Genomic DNA, 14,790 nt, shown 5'->3' on the forward strand with positions numbered 1-14,790 from the left:
ATAAAAAACTATCATAAAATCACCTGTTTCACAATTATTGGCACCCCTAACAATTCCTAGAAAATAAATGTCATGGAGAATTGTCATTTCTGTCATATTCTACTTGATCCAAGTATCTAGGAACCGTTTATTAGTAATCCATCACTTCCGGTTTCTCTGGGGTAAAAACATGATGTGACACAGAGGTTATTTTTCACAGAGGCTACAAGAAAACAGCCACCCGCCTCCACCTGCCCATATCTACAGTCAGAGGAATCATCCCAAAGTTTAAACAACTGGAACGGTGGCAAACCAGCCTGGACGAAGACACAAGGTTATCTTGCCACCGCGCACAGTGAGGCTCCAGAGCTCACCATTAGAGAGTTGCATCAAAGAGCAGCATCTGTTTGGGAGGCAGGCATGGAAAAGCCTTTTCTCACTTACAAGTGCCTGGAGTTCGCTCAGTGGTTCTGGGACTTCAACTGGGACCATGTGCTGGGATGAGTAGGCAGAAAAGCAGGAGGAGGATTGGTGATGCTGTGGGCCTGTTTCTCCTCCAAAGCCCCCGGGAACCTTCTTAGGTTGCATGGCATCATGAACTCTTTGAAACACCAGGACCTTTTAAATCAGAATCTTCTGGCCTCTGCCCGAAAGCTGAAGATGGGTCGTCACCAGGTCTTTCAGCAAGAAAATGTCCCTAAACATGTGGCCATGTCTACACAAAAATGGTTCTCCAGACACTCAGTCTCAGTCCTTAGACCTCAACCCGATTGAAGACCTGTGGGGCGAGCTGAAGAGGAGAGTGCAGAGAAGAGGACCCAGGACCCAGGACCAGGACTCAGGATTTAGGATTTAGAGAGATTGTGGAAAGAGGAATGGTGGAAAATCCCTCTCTCTGTATTCTCCCATCTTGTGAAATGTTCTGGGAGAAGATTAAGTGCGGCCTTGTTGGTAAAAGGGGGTTGTACAAAGTCTTAACATCAGGGGTGCCAATAATTGTGCACATATGATTTAATGTAAAAGGCTTATTTCTTAATGTGGGATTTTTTCCTACTGAATAAAAGCACTAGAATTAAAGGTTGGATTTTTCTCGTTTTTGCATTGTTGTCCTACATATTAAAAAATGAATTTATCAGAAGCCTAAGAACATATCTTTATGAGGGCTGTATATTATATCCCTTTCTTCTGTTGATGCCCCTGTGCAAATGTCAGCTGTTGTGATGTTGCAATCACTGAGTGCATATTTGCTGATTGTGTGGAATCACGTCCACAGTTTCTGGTAAATGTGTAAATCTTGTCCAAACATCTGATAAGTTTCAGAGTCCATTTAGTGTTCTGACAGCCAGGTGTGACAGTTACAGGAATTACCGTAAGGACTCACACACACCCACTCTGTTTAGGGGGATTGAGGGTTTAAAAGCATGAGTGGTGTGGATGCTTGACTGAGAAGCAGAGGCACTCCAGGTAGGTCATGTTTTTTCCATTCCATTACATTGTCTGACACATGCAAGTGTACCATAGAGGACTTATGGGCAGCCTGGTTTCTTTTCAGAATGGCTTTTAAAAGTGGTAAAGGTGATTAGTAGAGGCCCAGAAAGTAGAAACGCTCACATGCTGTTATAGTAACTATTCACGTTCACATTAAAGGCAACAAAAGACCAAAGTGCCCCACTGTTCACTCAGAAAATACCCTTATCTAGTTTGTATTGGCCAGGATCATAGAAACTACTAAATACAGAAGACCAGACTACTTAACACTACACCTCACCCAAGTCCTCTCTGAAGAGGAGGGTCTTCAGTCTGGGTTTGAGGACAGCAAGCGTTGGACTCTGCTGTTCGGACACCCAGGGGAAGTTCGTTCCACCACTTCGGTGCAGGACAGTAAAAAGTCTGGACTCTCGTCTTCCGTGGATCTTAAAGGATGGCGGGTCGAGCCGAGCCGTACTTGAAGCTGGAAGGGCTCTTGGTGCAGATCGGCTTTTGATTGACCATCGCCATCAAGTACGGAGGGGCTGGCTGGTCCAGTCTTGGCTTTGTAGACCAGAGTCAGGGGTCTGAATCTGATGACCTGGGCAGCAGCTACAGGAAGCCAGTGAGGAGAACGCAGCAGCAGAGGAGGAGGAGCTGAACATGACTGAACTTAGAGACGTAGAAGATAACCCGACCCGTGCTGCTGTGTTCTGGGTCAATTGCAGGGGTCTGATGGTGTGCAGAGGGAGACCAGAAGGGAGTTGACAGACGTTTTTGTTTCTTATCTGGATGTTTGTATATTTGGGACATCAGTCCTATAAATCTAATCTCTGTCAAAAATTGACTGGAAAAAAGACTAAATCTAATAAAAACGAAGACTTAATGTAACCCATCCACGTATTGAATTCATGTAAAATTGACATTCAAATGTACAGAAAATGAATGTTTAATTTACTTTCTGATCCAGGTCCAGATCTAACATCTGCTGCCAAATCAAAAACATGACAGTAAGTCTTTAAAACTTTTTGATTAGTCTAATAGACACTCTTAAAGGTGCCATAGGATGCATGTATTAAATGTTGTTAAAAGTTGTTGATGTTTAAATAGTAAATATGTGACTTTCAGTTGGTTAGCAGGCTGTTAAGGTTATCCTTTTTTGGGGGGTTTTTGTGGGTAAAAAATGCTAAGCTCTGCTCTGATTGGCTGGTTTACGGCACTGCAGCAGCTCACAGAAGGCACATGTTATAGCACAGCATAGTTATGGCAGCATCCCTGAGTCTTCCAGTTAGATTCAGCTAAGTGAGTCCAGTTTGTTTTGGTAGGACAATGGAGAACAAAGGCGGCTTTTAGCCTAGCAGGGATCCTTTCTGCAGACACTGGCACAGGAAAAGCCACAGTCAGGAGACCTGGTTCCCATAGCAACCCATATTCCCATAACTAGCCATCGACATCACGTTTTACCGTTTCATCAGCTTTGACCAGAGTTGTCCCTGGTGGGTGGAGTTTATGTAAATGTTAGGACTGTGATGTGACAGTTTTGGGGGTTTGGAATTGGTCCATTTTACAGCTCTGTTGTGGTTCTGGTGGAACACCTGTGGTACCATAACAAAACCACGGCAACCACCTAGCAGCACCATAACAACCTTATCACAACTACTAAACAACTTTATCCACTTACTACTAAAGCAAATGCTTAGTAACATCATAGCAACCACCTAGCAACACCATATCAACCACCTGTGGTACCATTGCAACCACTTAGCAGCACCCTAGCAATCACCTTATAACTACTAAACAACTTTACAGCCACCACCTATGAACATCATAGCAACCACTTAAATTATCACAGCAACACAGCTTTGTTTTGTTTTGCTGGACCACCTGTGATACCTTATAGCAACCACCTAGCAGCACCATATCAACCACCTCACATCTACTAAACCACTTTTTTCACCTACTACCAAAGTAACCACCTAGAAAAACAGTTTGTGACATCATATCAACCAACTGTGGTACCATAGCAACCACCTGAAATACCATATTTTATGGCTATTTTGGGGGTTTTGTTGGATGTGCTTCTGAAGAAGTGTTAGAGGACCGTTTTTTTGTTGTTGTTGTCTTGTTTTGTTTCGCACTTTTTAGGGATTTTTAAAAACTGTCTTCTCTTTTTCCTCCAGCGCAGAGTGTTTCTGGCTCTAGTGCTCCCCCTGCTGGCTGGGAGCACCCCAGTTCTTCAGGAGCTGTTCCCAACAGACTGCTCAGATGTCTATGCTAACGGCCAAACACTGAGTGGAGTGTACACCATCTACCCTACTGGTGACACACCTGTACAGGTGTACTGTGACATGGGCTGTGAGGGCCAATCAGAGGATGCGAAGTGGACGGTATGTTGGACTGTATCTCTTTTAGATTAACTACAGTACTGACGTCAAATAGTATCTGACCCAGTTGTTGTTGAATATAATTCACGATTTGTAATTATTATTATTGTTATGAGGGAAGTACTGACTAGCATGCAGTGGTATCCATGATAAATACGTACAACATACACTTGTTGTACTTCACGCTAGACAGCTCATACCTGCATCACACTTTTGTTTTTAGTGCATTTGTTGCCATTTGTATTCGTATATATTTGTTATTATCTCTGTATACATTTAATACACTTTACATAATTTAGATTATTTCATTTGACAAAGGTTCAAAGCGTCAGTTTCAGCGACAGTAATCAAAGCATTTCACTGCTAGTTGTACTGTGTAAAACTTTGAATGTGTGATTTAAAGAATTTGATGTCATACAGTATGAACGATTGTCTTTGATCTGAAGAAATCAATGTTCTCTGTGAACATCAGATGATCCAGCGGAGGATGGATGGGAGTGTAAACTTCTACAGGCCGTGGGAGCAGTACAAGAAAGGCTTTGGCAACAAGCATGGAGAATACTGGCTGGGTGAGGACTTACTGTGATGCCATTCAGTATATATATATATATATATATATATATATATATATATCATAATTGTAGATCTATTATATGTATTTTTAATACTATATACTATAATAAAACAAGCAAATCAAGAGTTAAGAGAACAAAAAATTACAAAATGTTATCTGGACCATCTGGCCACACTGGGCAATGTGATTTCTCAAAATATTCCTCAGAAAAGAGGAAAATTTAATATAATTTAAATAATTAAAATATCTGTAAAATGTCCAACTTAGGCTTTACTTTCAGTTTTAGGCTCGTCTACACGTATCTGCATTGACATGGTAAACAGTGGGATGTCAGTGTTTTGCTCATCCACATAAAACACTGAAGTTCTCAGAAACCTCCACCCTGGAGAGCGTTTTCAAACACCTTCTTTTTTAGTCTCTTAAAATCGTGTGTTCCTGTGGCTGGTATGGCAAACTGAGTAAGAACAGCTACACTACATGTCCAAATGTTTGTGGACGCCCCTTCTTATGAATGCTTTCAGCTACTTTAAGTTGCATTCATTGCTGACACAGATGTGCAAATGCACACACACAGCTTGTCTAGTCCCTGTAGAGAAGAAGTACTGCCAATAGAATAGGACTCTCTGGAGCAGATCAACATCATGACCCTATTGGCTCCATGCTGCCTAATAATTCCAGGTGTGGACTAGAGGGGTATAAAGCCCCCCAGCATTGAGGAGCTGTGGAGCAGTGGAAGAGCTGTGTTGCTGAACGTAATCAAATTCTCACAGCAATGCTCCTCCAAACTCTAGTAGAAAGTCTTCTTCTCTGGACAGTAGAGACAGTTGCTCCAGTAAAAGCAGGATCAGCTCTTTTTAATACCCTTGATTTCAGAAGAAACAGTGAACGAGCAGGTGTCCCAATACTTTTGTCAATATAGTATATCTGGATATGTGTGGATGGGACCTACAAACAATGTTATATATAAAAAATAAAAAATAAAAAAAATATATATATATATCGCTGCAGCTTGAAAATAAATATCACCTCTTGCACCTCCTGAACCTTCGCTAATACACCTTCCTCTTGTGCTCTTCAGGACTGGAGAACCTCTACCAACTCACCCGCAAAAGAAAGTACGAGCTGAGGGTGGACCTGCAGGACTTTGACGGGGCAAAAGTTTATGCTCAGTACTCGGCGTTCTCTGTGGAATCAGAAACTGAGGGCTACAAACTCCACATTGCCGGCTTCACCAATGGAGGAGCAGGTGAGGAAGAAGACCAAATAGAAAGTGGTGTTGGTTCTCCATCACTGTGTTCATCATTAGAACATCTCCAAAGTTCTCCTCATGGAGTCTAGTATTATTTAGAGTTCTCCTCAGATCAACACCTGGTTTGGTGGTAAATCAGGGCTTAATGATGGTAAATCAGGTGAGCTGCTGCTGCTGCTGCTGCTGCTGCTGATGGAGTTGAACACATCCTCCACGCTGTGCTGGCTGGACTGGGGGGCGTCCAGGAGAACCCTGGAGGAGTCGAGCTCTGTTCTTCAGACTAGCTCACCGACAAGATCTCACTACTTTCTTTCTTCAGAATGAGAAGCTCCTGCTATAGTACAAAACCTCTCTCTTTTTGAGTACAGTTGTGCAGTACACTTCACAGTGATTTGTAAGGTTTGTATGGAAATGCAAAAAACTTGTATCTCCAAAACATTACCTTTATAGGCGATAGAAAAAGTACTTTCTATTGGTCGGTTCATCATTAAATTCCGGTACAGTATAAAGAACAACTCCCAGATTCACTTTATGGAAAAAAGTGGAAAATTACAGAAATTTGAGATACAAGGTGTTTGCATAACACCAACTAATTGGAAAGTGTGCCTGTAGTGACAGACCCTCTTGTTTGCAGGTGACTCTCTGGAAATAAGTAATGGACAGAAGTTCTCCACCTTGGACAAAGACCAGGACTCTAATAAAGATGGGAATTGTGCCAAGACCTACCTCGGTGGATTTTGGTACAATGCCTGCCACTACGCCAACCCCAATGGTGTATATCTGTGGGGACAGGAGGGCCATGCTTTTGCCATTGGAAACGTGTGGTACCACTGGAAAGGCCATGATCATAGTCTACAATTCATCAGTATGAAGATCAGACCTGTGTCTCAGACTTAAAGTTTCTCTTGTTTAGACTGGAGGAGGCGGTATCTGACCTGAGGACACTTGACACCTGTTTATGTTTGTGTCTGTAATGTTTACAGGTAAACATGAAGTTGCATTATTTCCAAAAGGAAATCGTTTGCTACTTATGAAGTACCTGAAATGTAATAAAAGTGGTATCGTGCATATAAAAATAATGAGTTGTGGTATTATTTCATAAAACAGTCATATCCTATTTGTTAATTGCATTGGATTAAATGTGGATTTATTTAATTTAACTGCAAAAATGTTTAAGTTGCTGAACTACATTTGCTGTCCAGGGAGAAAGACCATCAGCCAGACTTCAATGACCAACAACAGCATAAATATCAAAGTAACTCCATCCAGACCTTGTTTTAAGGTCTAAGGGAGTCACCTGGTCAGTAAGGGGTGTCCACAGGTTGCTGACTGTATTAAGAGAAGGACGTGTTTTCAGGAGGATTTCTGCAGGGGTAGGTACTCGTGGCCTCTACTAGGTTCAGGCCTCCGATCCTCCATCCCATCACCGGGGTCCCAAAGCCAACAAAACTAGCTTTTAGTCTCTGCAGTTCAAGGTGGCAACAAAGGGGGTAAGAGTGGACCAGGTGCCTCATGTTCAGGTTGTTTTAAGCTCGAAAATCCTTACATCCTTAAAACTGGCATTGCCCAATGATCCCGTCTTCAAACTGTTATCTTCAGGAGATCTTTCATCTACAGTCCTTCACTTCTCCTTTTAAACAAGTGCTGTTGCAATCACAGAGAAGATATTTAACAACTGTAGACTGTAGACTCTCACCTGTATCATCACACCTTCTCCCCATACTAACACACTCTGCACCCTGCAGTTACTATTAAACCTGTACATTTACCTGCTTTAAACAAGTGCAGTACTGTAAATAGAGAGTATTCAGAGTATTTCTATTGGTGTAAATATTCAGTATAATGTATAAATATTCAGTATTTCTATTGGTGTAAATATTCAGTATTTCTATTTGTGTAAATATTCAGTATTTCTATTGGTGTAAATATGTTTTCTTTTTATACTATTGTGAGGGACGAAGCACCCAAGTTTTTATCTCATTTTTACATTAATAAAACGTGACAATAAAGTGATGTGATTTTAATTTGAAGTTCTCCGTTTCTGGTAAAACAGTTTCCTGTTCAAACTAGTTTTGACTCAATGACCTAATGGTCAACAGTGTGTGTGTGTGTGTGTGTGTGTGTGTGTGTGTGTGTGTGTGTGTGTGTGTGTGTGTGTGTTTTGAGATGAACTATGATTAATTGATATGATTGACCCTAAGGTCATGCCCTAGTTATGGGAATTTCCTCAAGAACAGGTTATGCTCTATTAAGGAGGAGTCTGAGGATTTAAAAGCATGGGAGCAGAAACACTGGAGATGGGTTGAGAAACACTTGAGATAAGGTAAGATACTTTCTCCTGGTCATATTCTCATCCTTTTCTGCTGTTGCCTGATTCTGGGGTTCTAGACAGACATGCTATTCAGAAGATCATCTAAGAACATGTAGGAAACGTGAACAGAAAACACACTGAATGTTTATGCTAAATGAAAATTCACATTTGTTTAATAATTCATTATTTGTTTATTTAATTAATTACTGATTCATTTGACTGTTTTTTTTTTTAGGTTGTCTAATATATCAGACTTCAGAGTCAAAGCTCAAAGTTCTACAAAAATGACAGTGAGTGTTAGCATTCTTTATTGTCTTTGTTGAATGTTCTAGCCTATGTATTACCAGGAACCATGCCTTTAAGTGTATTCTGTAACATACTGGTGTAAGGATTTCAGAAAGGGCCTGATGTGCTCCCTTATTTATCCCTTATTTACTCTTAATTAAAACTCTGGCAGCTGCATTTTCTGAGTCCTGGAAAACCTGGAAAGTCATGGAAAATAAACATGCTAAAATCCAGTACTGAATAGTAATGAAACATAACAAATAAAATAGTACTTAAAAGTCTTGGACAGTATTGTAATAAGCTCCTGCCATCATTTTACATAATAATATAAAACACAAACTTTTACAGTAGCATCATTTTTTTCATTTCATATGACCATGCACGGGTTTGGCTGTGGCATCATGAACGTGCATTAGACAGTCTATCAGCTGCTAGCGTGGATTTAACATTTTTTGTCCTGGAATTCAAGACGTTGGAATTCAGGACGTTTTTTCAGTACTTGAAAAGTCATGGAAAGTGCTTCATTTTGAACCAGCTGGGCGAATAGTAGAGTGGTCACCTTACCGACTTTGTTTAGTAGAGTCTAAGCTTAGAGTTATCTTTAAATTTGTCTATTTAAACTAGCTGAGGTTTTCTTGGGTAAATAGCAAAGCACTTTTGTAAGTCGCTCTGGATAAGGGCGTCTGCTAAATGCCATAAATGTAAATGTAAACCAGCTGAAGCTGTTTGATTGTCTGATTGTAAAATTCTAATTACAGACCATTGCAGTAATGAATCCTGCTGGAAATAAAGGCAGGGATGAGTTTCTCCAGGTGTGGTTTAGTCAGAAAATCTCTAATGTTGTTGATCTTCTTAAGGTGAAAGAATGCTGATTTGTGCTTTGGGCACTTACACAGTAAGGGATCGTCATTATTTAAGCTAGGGAACAAACAGATCTGTGTGCCATCTGCATAGCTATAGTAAGATTTGGCTATTTCTAAATATATACATTTGAATGTGGCATATATGAATTTGAGTGGCCCAAAAATTGAATCCTGGGGGACACCACAGGTCACTGACACGGTTTCAGGGTCGTTTTAGGACCGTTTGTAAAAGTCCAACCCAGTTCTGAAGTCTATCTATGAGAAGTATATAGTCAATGGTGTCAAACACTTCAGTCTTTAGGTAACATTGGCCGTTATACTGAGCTGTTCCCAGCACTCTGAGATTGCAGATGGTCTTGTGTATGAAAAAACTGTGTATCTGTGTGTGACCGCTTTTCCTATCCAGGGCAGAGTGTTTCTGGCTCTAGTGCTCCCCCTGCTGGTTGTGAGTACTCCTGTTTCCCAGGAGCAGTTTCCAACAGACTGCTCAGACATCCATGCTAATGGGCAAACACTGAGTGGAGCATACACCATCTACCCTACAACTGACACACCTGTACAGGTGTACTGTGACATGGGCTGTGAGGGCGGCCAATCAGGGGATGGGAAGTGGACGGTATGTTAGATTGTATCTCTCTGTTAGTTTCACTACAGTACTGAGGTCAAATCATATCTGACCGGTCGTTATTAAATAATGATATTGGTTTTTTCATGAGTGACACTATAGAGATATTAGTGATTATTGTTTTTGACTGAGGAAATCAATGTTCTCTGTGAACATCAGGTGATCCAGCGGAGGATGGATGGGAGTGTAAACTTCTACAGGCCGTGGGAGCAGTACAAGAAAGGCTTTGGCAACAAGTATGGAGAATACTGGCTGGGTGAGGACTTACTGTGATGCCATTCAGTAGCTATTACAGATTAGAAACTCAAAATTATGATCTGAGGAGAAACATGACAACAAACAAACAAAGTCAATTTTAGAAATGTAACTAAACTATCAAGAATGTATGAAGAAGAATAGATACATTTAACAAACCGTGCACCCAATTTCCCTTAATTCACATAATTAGCGTATTCAATTCTCAGTCTTTTGCAAACACAAGACTGCTTGTTTTTAAAATTGATTGTGAAGAAAAGTACAAACATTATGTATGCATGTAAAACTAATAAAATGAGCACTGTTAGATATCCATCCAAGCAATAGCTACACTGAATTTCATCTCTTTAGACTAGAGGTATTTCATAAAATTCAATAAGGTTCAAAAGTTTCTTATCATAAACACTAAACTGCTTATGATTTATTGCAATATCCTGTACACTGATGTAGCCTAGTAGCTTTATCATCATTTTATGTAGTCAACCACTGAAGGTTAAATCAAATTGCAAATTCAATTTCAACAATATTTATGGTCAGTTTTCACACTGAACTGGAAGAATTATGAATAACAAATACTCTAAATAAATGTTTTTTAGTAAAAATAAAAGTAAATAAAATAAAATAAAATAAATAAATTGATTGAAGAGCAGAACTTTATCCATAAACAGGCGCCATATTGAGAGTTATGAGTACTCCTATACATAATTTAACCAGAGACCAACTAGAGCAGGCTCTGCAGTGATTTTCCTAATCACACCAAATTTAGTTGTTAAATGGGATAAAGTCGATCTTAGTATTTCATCTCTTTAGACTAGAGGTATTTCATAAAATTCAATAAGGTTCAAAAGTTTCTTATCATAAACACTAAACTGCTTATGATTTATTGCAATATCCTGTACACTGATGTAGCCTAGTAGCTTTATCATCATTTTATGTAGTCAACCACTGAAGGTTAAATCAAATTGCAAATTCAATTTCAACAATATTTATGGTCAGTTTTCACACTGAACTGGAAGAATTATGAATAACAAATACTCTAAATAAATGTTTTTTAGTAAAAATAAAAGTAAATAAAATAAAATAAAATAAATAAATTGATTGAAGAGCAGAACTTTATCCATAAACAGGCGCCATATTGAGAGTTATGAGTACTCCTATACATAATTTAACCAGAGACCAACTAGAGCAGGCTCTGCAGTGATTTTCCTAATCACACCAAATTTAGTTGTTAAATGGGATAAAGTCGATCTTAGTATTTTAACAGTTCAAATGAACTAAAGTAAACTATCATGAAACTTTCATGAAAATAAATAAATAAATACAAAAAGAAAAAGAGAAACTGAATTAAAAGCTAAATAAAGAAGTGTGTGCTGAGCATGCACGTGTAATAAAGGGTAGAAAAGCTTCTACTGTTTGTATAATTTATGAAAATGATTTGCAGAAAAAGTCAAAACATAGACAGATGCTCAGTAAAGTTTACAGATGCTCGGCCATTAAGAGCTTTAAACACACTTTAACCCTTACAACTCCATTCTCGAAGATAACCAGTAACCAGTGCAGCTCTCATAGTACAGGGATGAAGTGCTGTGTCCGGACCAGTTTAACCGGGTTTATTCGACTGAAATAAATCAGTTCAAGGAAATAATGATTTAGAATTTAGTTAAATGTTTCTTTAAAAAAAAAATAGTTCATCCGTTCAACCCAAAACAATGACTTCATGTATTAACAAGCATTTTTCAACTGTAGCATTTTTAAGCATTTTTCAACTGTAATTAAATTAAAAATTATATTTAGTTAGTAAATAAATAACCTCTTTAATTTTAACTTTAATTTCTTGTTACAATGTAAAGTAATTTCTTTATGTTGAACAGCTGAACCACTTTCTCAAATTGTAAAAAGCTACTTTAGTGACTGCATTTACCAGAGAATTTATACAGAGAAAAGTGCAGAGTCTGGTTGCATACAGTAAAACTATCACATCATGTAAGTGTATTTTTAAATGAAAACTAAAAAACATTGTGCAATGGCGCCACCATTTGGTCACACTGTGTAATGTGACTTAGCATTCCTCTTTACATTCAGTTTTAAGGGAAATAATATGAATACTGGAAAATGATTTTATACCACAGATTTGACATTTTATGAACCTTACTTAATAACCAAAAATCATAATACCTTAATTTTATACTTCCTAGGACTGGAGACCCTCTACCAACTCACCCGTAACAGAAAGTACGAGCTGAAGGTGGACCTGCAGGACTTTGAGGGAGGAAAGGCTTATGCTCAGTACTCGTCTTTTTCTGTGGAATCAGAAGCTGAGGGCTACAGACTTCATGTTGGTGGCTTCAGCAATGGAGGAGCAGGTGAGGGAGAATAAAATGAACAGAAATAAAATTTGTAGCCAAAAATGTAGTAAAATGTGTAGTCATAAGTTCAGCTGTTCCATTCATGCTAATGCATAGGCACTTGTTCTCAATTATTAAGTCATTTTTAGGTCTTAAAAACGTAGTAATTAGAACAATAAGCTTTCAGATGTTTTAAACCCTTTACATAAATGTTTTTTATTTAATTAAATCACTTAAAGAATCCTTTAGAACATCTTCATTTAGACAAATCTAATAAATACAGAAAATACATCCATGCTTTTCTAACGGCCAAATATGTCTGTAGGTGATTCTCTGGAAACAAACAATGGGCAGAAGTTCTCCACCTTCGACAAGGACCAGGACTCTAATAAAGCTAGCAGCTGCGCCAAGGCCTACCTCGGAGGGTTTTGGTACAGTAGTTGCCATCATGCCAACCCCAACGGCATATATCTGTGGGGACAGGACAAAACCTATAATGCCATTGGAAATGTGTGGTATCACTGGAAAGGCTATGACTATGGTCTCAAGGTCATCAGTATGAAGATCAGACCTGTGCCTTAGTTCCAAGGATTGTAGGAGCTGATATCTGGCGGTGTGTTTTTTGACTGTTGTTTAAGCAGTAACATCTGAAGAACATCTAGGAACATCTGAGCAAATTGAAAATGAACACCTCCACAATCTCCAGAATGTTTATGTTGAATAGAAATTTCCATTTGTACATAATTACTGATTCCTTTGATCATTGTTTAGGTTGCCTAACACCTTCAGAATCAATGACAGTAAGTGCTGCCCCAGTGAACATGTCCATGTGGGCTCTGGATGGTCAGTCCAACAGGGAACCAGAACTTTTTGTCCTCAGGTTCCATGTTGGCCCCACATATGGATGCCCACCAGGGTCAGTGATGGGTCTAGGAGGTGTTGAACATGGGCCCCATCTGGGTTGTACACTGCATACAGGGCCCATGTGAGATTAAGATGTGCAGTAGTGATGGGGCCCATTTGGGAAGTCCAACTAGGTCCCAATAAAAATACAATGTACAAACCCACTCAGAGCCCATGACCACATGGACACCACCTAGCCCACCCAGATTTTCATTGATTTTCTTTATGTGTGTGTGTGTGTGTGTGTGTGTGCATTACTGTTTGCCCTCCAGGCTAGAGTGTTTCTGGCTCTAGTGCTCCACCTGCTGGTTGGATGCACCCTAGTTACTGAGGAGCCAATAGACTGCTCATACATGTACACTAACGGCCAAATTTTCAGTGGGGTGTACACCATCTACCCTACAAGTGACACATCTGTACAGGTGGACTGTGATATGGGCTGTGATGGAGGTCGGTCACAGGATGTGAAGTGGACAGTATGTTAGACTGTACCATTATTAAATTATTTGCAGGATGAAGGTCACTAGTTCATTAGTTGTTGAATATGGGCCCCATCTGGGTTGTACACTGCATACAGGGCCTAGATGGGACCCCTGTGAGATTAAGGTGGGCTGTAGTGATGGGGCCATATGATATGGGCTGTGATGGAGCTCGGTCAGAGGATGTGAAGTGGACGGTATGTTAGACTGTGCCATTATTAAATTATTTGCATACACACACAGCTTGTCTAGTACTCGTAGAGAAGTAATGCCAATAGAATAGGACCCCTAAAATTGTTCTAACTTTACCCCCATATGGCGCTCCGGGTGCAAATGTTAAATTCTTAAAACTGGCATTGCCCAGTGATCACTTCTTCATGCTGTTATCTTCAGGGGTTCTTTTATCTACAGTCCTTTACTTGCTTATCGACTTGTGCTGTTTCACTGTTGTAGTCACAGAGAAGATGTTGAGCAACAGTGGTGAGACAGCAGTTCAGCTTCTGGTCAGGGTCTGGTCACAGTACGTTCTCTTTTCTACAGCCTTTCATTTCATTCTAAATGTTAGCTGCTTGGATCCTTGCTCAGGATCAGGGTTAGGGTTAGGTTGTGGGTAAGGCTGGGTTAGGCTTAGGGTTGAGGTTGAGGTTAAGGTTAGGATTAGAATCAGGGTTAGGGTTAGTTTTTGGGTTGAGGTTAAGGTTAGGATTAGGATCAGGGTTAGGGTTAGTTTGTGGTTGAGGTTAAGGTTAGGATTAGAATCAGGGTTAGGGTTAGTTTGTGGGTTGAGGTTAAGGTTAGGATTAGGATCAGGGTTAGGGTTAGTTTGTGGTTGAGGTTAAGGTTAGGATTAGAATCAGGGTTAGGGTTAGTTTGTGGTTGAGGTTAAGGTTAGGATTAGAATCAGGGTTAGGGTTAGTTTGTGGGTTGAGGTTAAGGTTAGGATTAGAATCAGGGTTAGGGTTAGTTTGTGGGTTGAGGTTAAGGTTAGGATTAGAATCAGGGTTAGGGTTAGTTTGTGGTTGAGGTTAAGGTTAGGATTAGGATCAGGGTTAGGATTAGTTTGTGGGTTGA

At 39.7% G+C, this 14,790-nt stretch overlaps 2 protein-coding genes across 2 annotated transcripts; both read left to right on the plus strand.

Annotated features, from left to right (window-relative positions):
• The first annotated feature begins 2,416 nt into the window (after positions 1–2,416).
• LOC140535699 (microfibril-associated glycoprotein 4-like) lies at positions 2,417–6,732 on the plus strand. The gene is made up of 5 exons (XM_072657152.1): positions 2,417–2,456; positions 3,627–3,833; positions 4,303–4,399; positions 5,483–5,650; positions 6,288–6,732. The coding sequence occupies exons 1-5, from the start codon at positions 2,451–2,453 to the stop codon at positions 6,548–6,550; spliced, it is 741 nt and encodes a 246-aa protein (XP_072513253.1). The 5' UTR covers positions 2,417–2,450; the 3' UTR covers positions 6,551–6,732.
• Positions 6,733–9,114: 2,382 nt separating this feature from the next.
• LOC140535705 (microfibril-associated glycoprotein 4-like) lies at positions 9,115–12,919 on the plus strand. Its single transcript, XM_072657157.1, has 5 exons — positions 9,115–9,124; positions 9,526–9,728; positions 9,897–9,993; positions 12,188–12,355; positions 12,663–12,919. Exons 1-5 carry the CDS (start codon positions 9,115–9,117, stop codon positions 12,917–12,919), a joined length of 735 nt encoding a protein of 244 aa, XP_072513258.1.
• The last annotated feature ends 1,871 nt before the right edge of the window (positions 12,920–14,790 follow it).

The sequence above is a fragment of the Salminus brasiliensis genome, chromosome 15 (genome assembly GCF_030463535.1).
Source record: "Salminus brasiliensis chromosome 15, fSalBra1.hap2, whole genome shotgun sequence".
Lineage (NCBI taxonomy): Eukaryota > Metazoa > Chordata > Actinopteri > Characiformes > Bryconidae > Salminus > Salminus brasiliensis.

Excerpts from the sequence above, each read along its gene's own strand:
- LOC140535699 (XM_072657152.1), top strand. Across the intron at positions 3,834-4,302 it reads CAGAGGATGCGAAGTGGACG|ATGATCCAGCGGAGGATGGA; the intron begins GTATGTTGGACT and ends TGTGAACATCAG. Across the intron at positions 4,400-5,482 it reads GCATGGAGAATACTGGCTGG|GACTGGAGAACCTCTACCAA; the intron begins GTGAGGACTTAC and ends TGTGCTCTTCAG.
- LOC140535705 (XM_072657157.1), top strand. Across the intron at positions 9,994-12,187 it reads GTATGGAGAATACTGGCTGG|GACTGGAGACCCTCTACCAA; the intron begins GTGAGGACTTAC and ends TATACTTCCTAG. Across the intron at positions 12,356-12,662 it reads CTTCAGCAATGGAGGAGCAG|GTGATTCTCTGGAAACAAAC; the intron begins GTGAGGGAGAAT and ends ATATGTCTGTAG.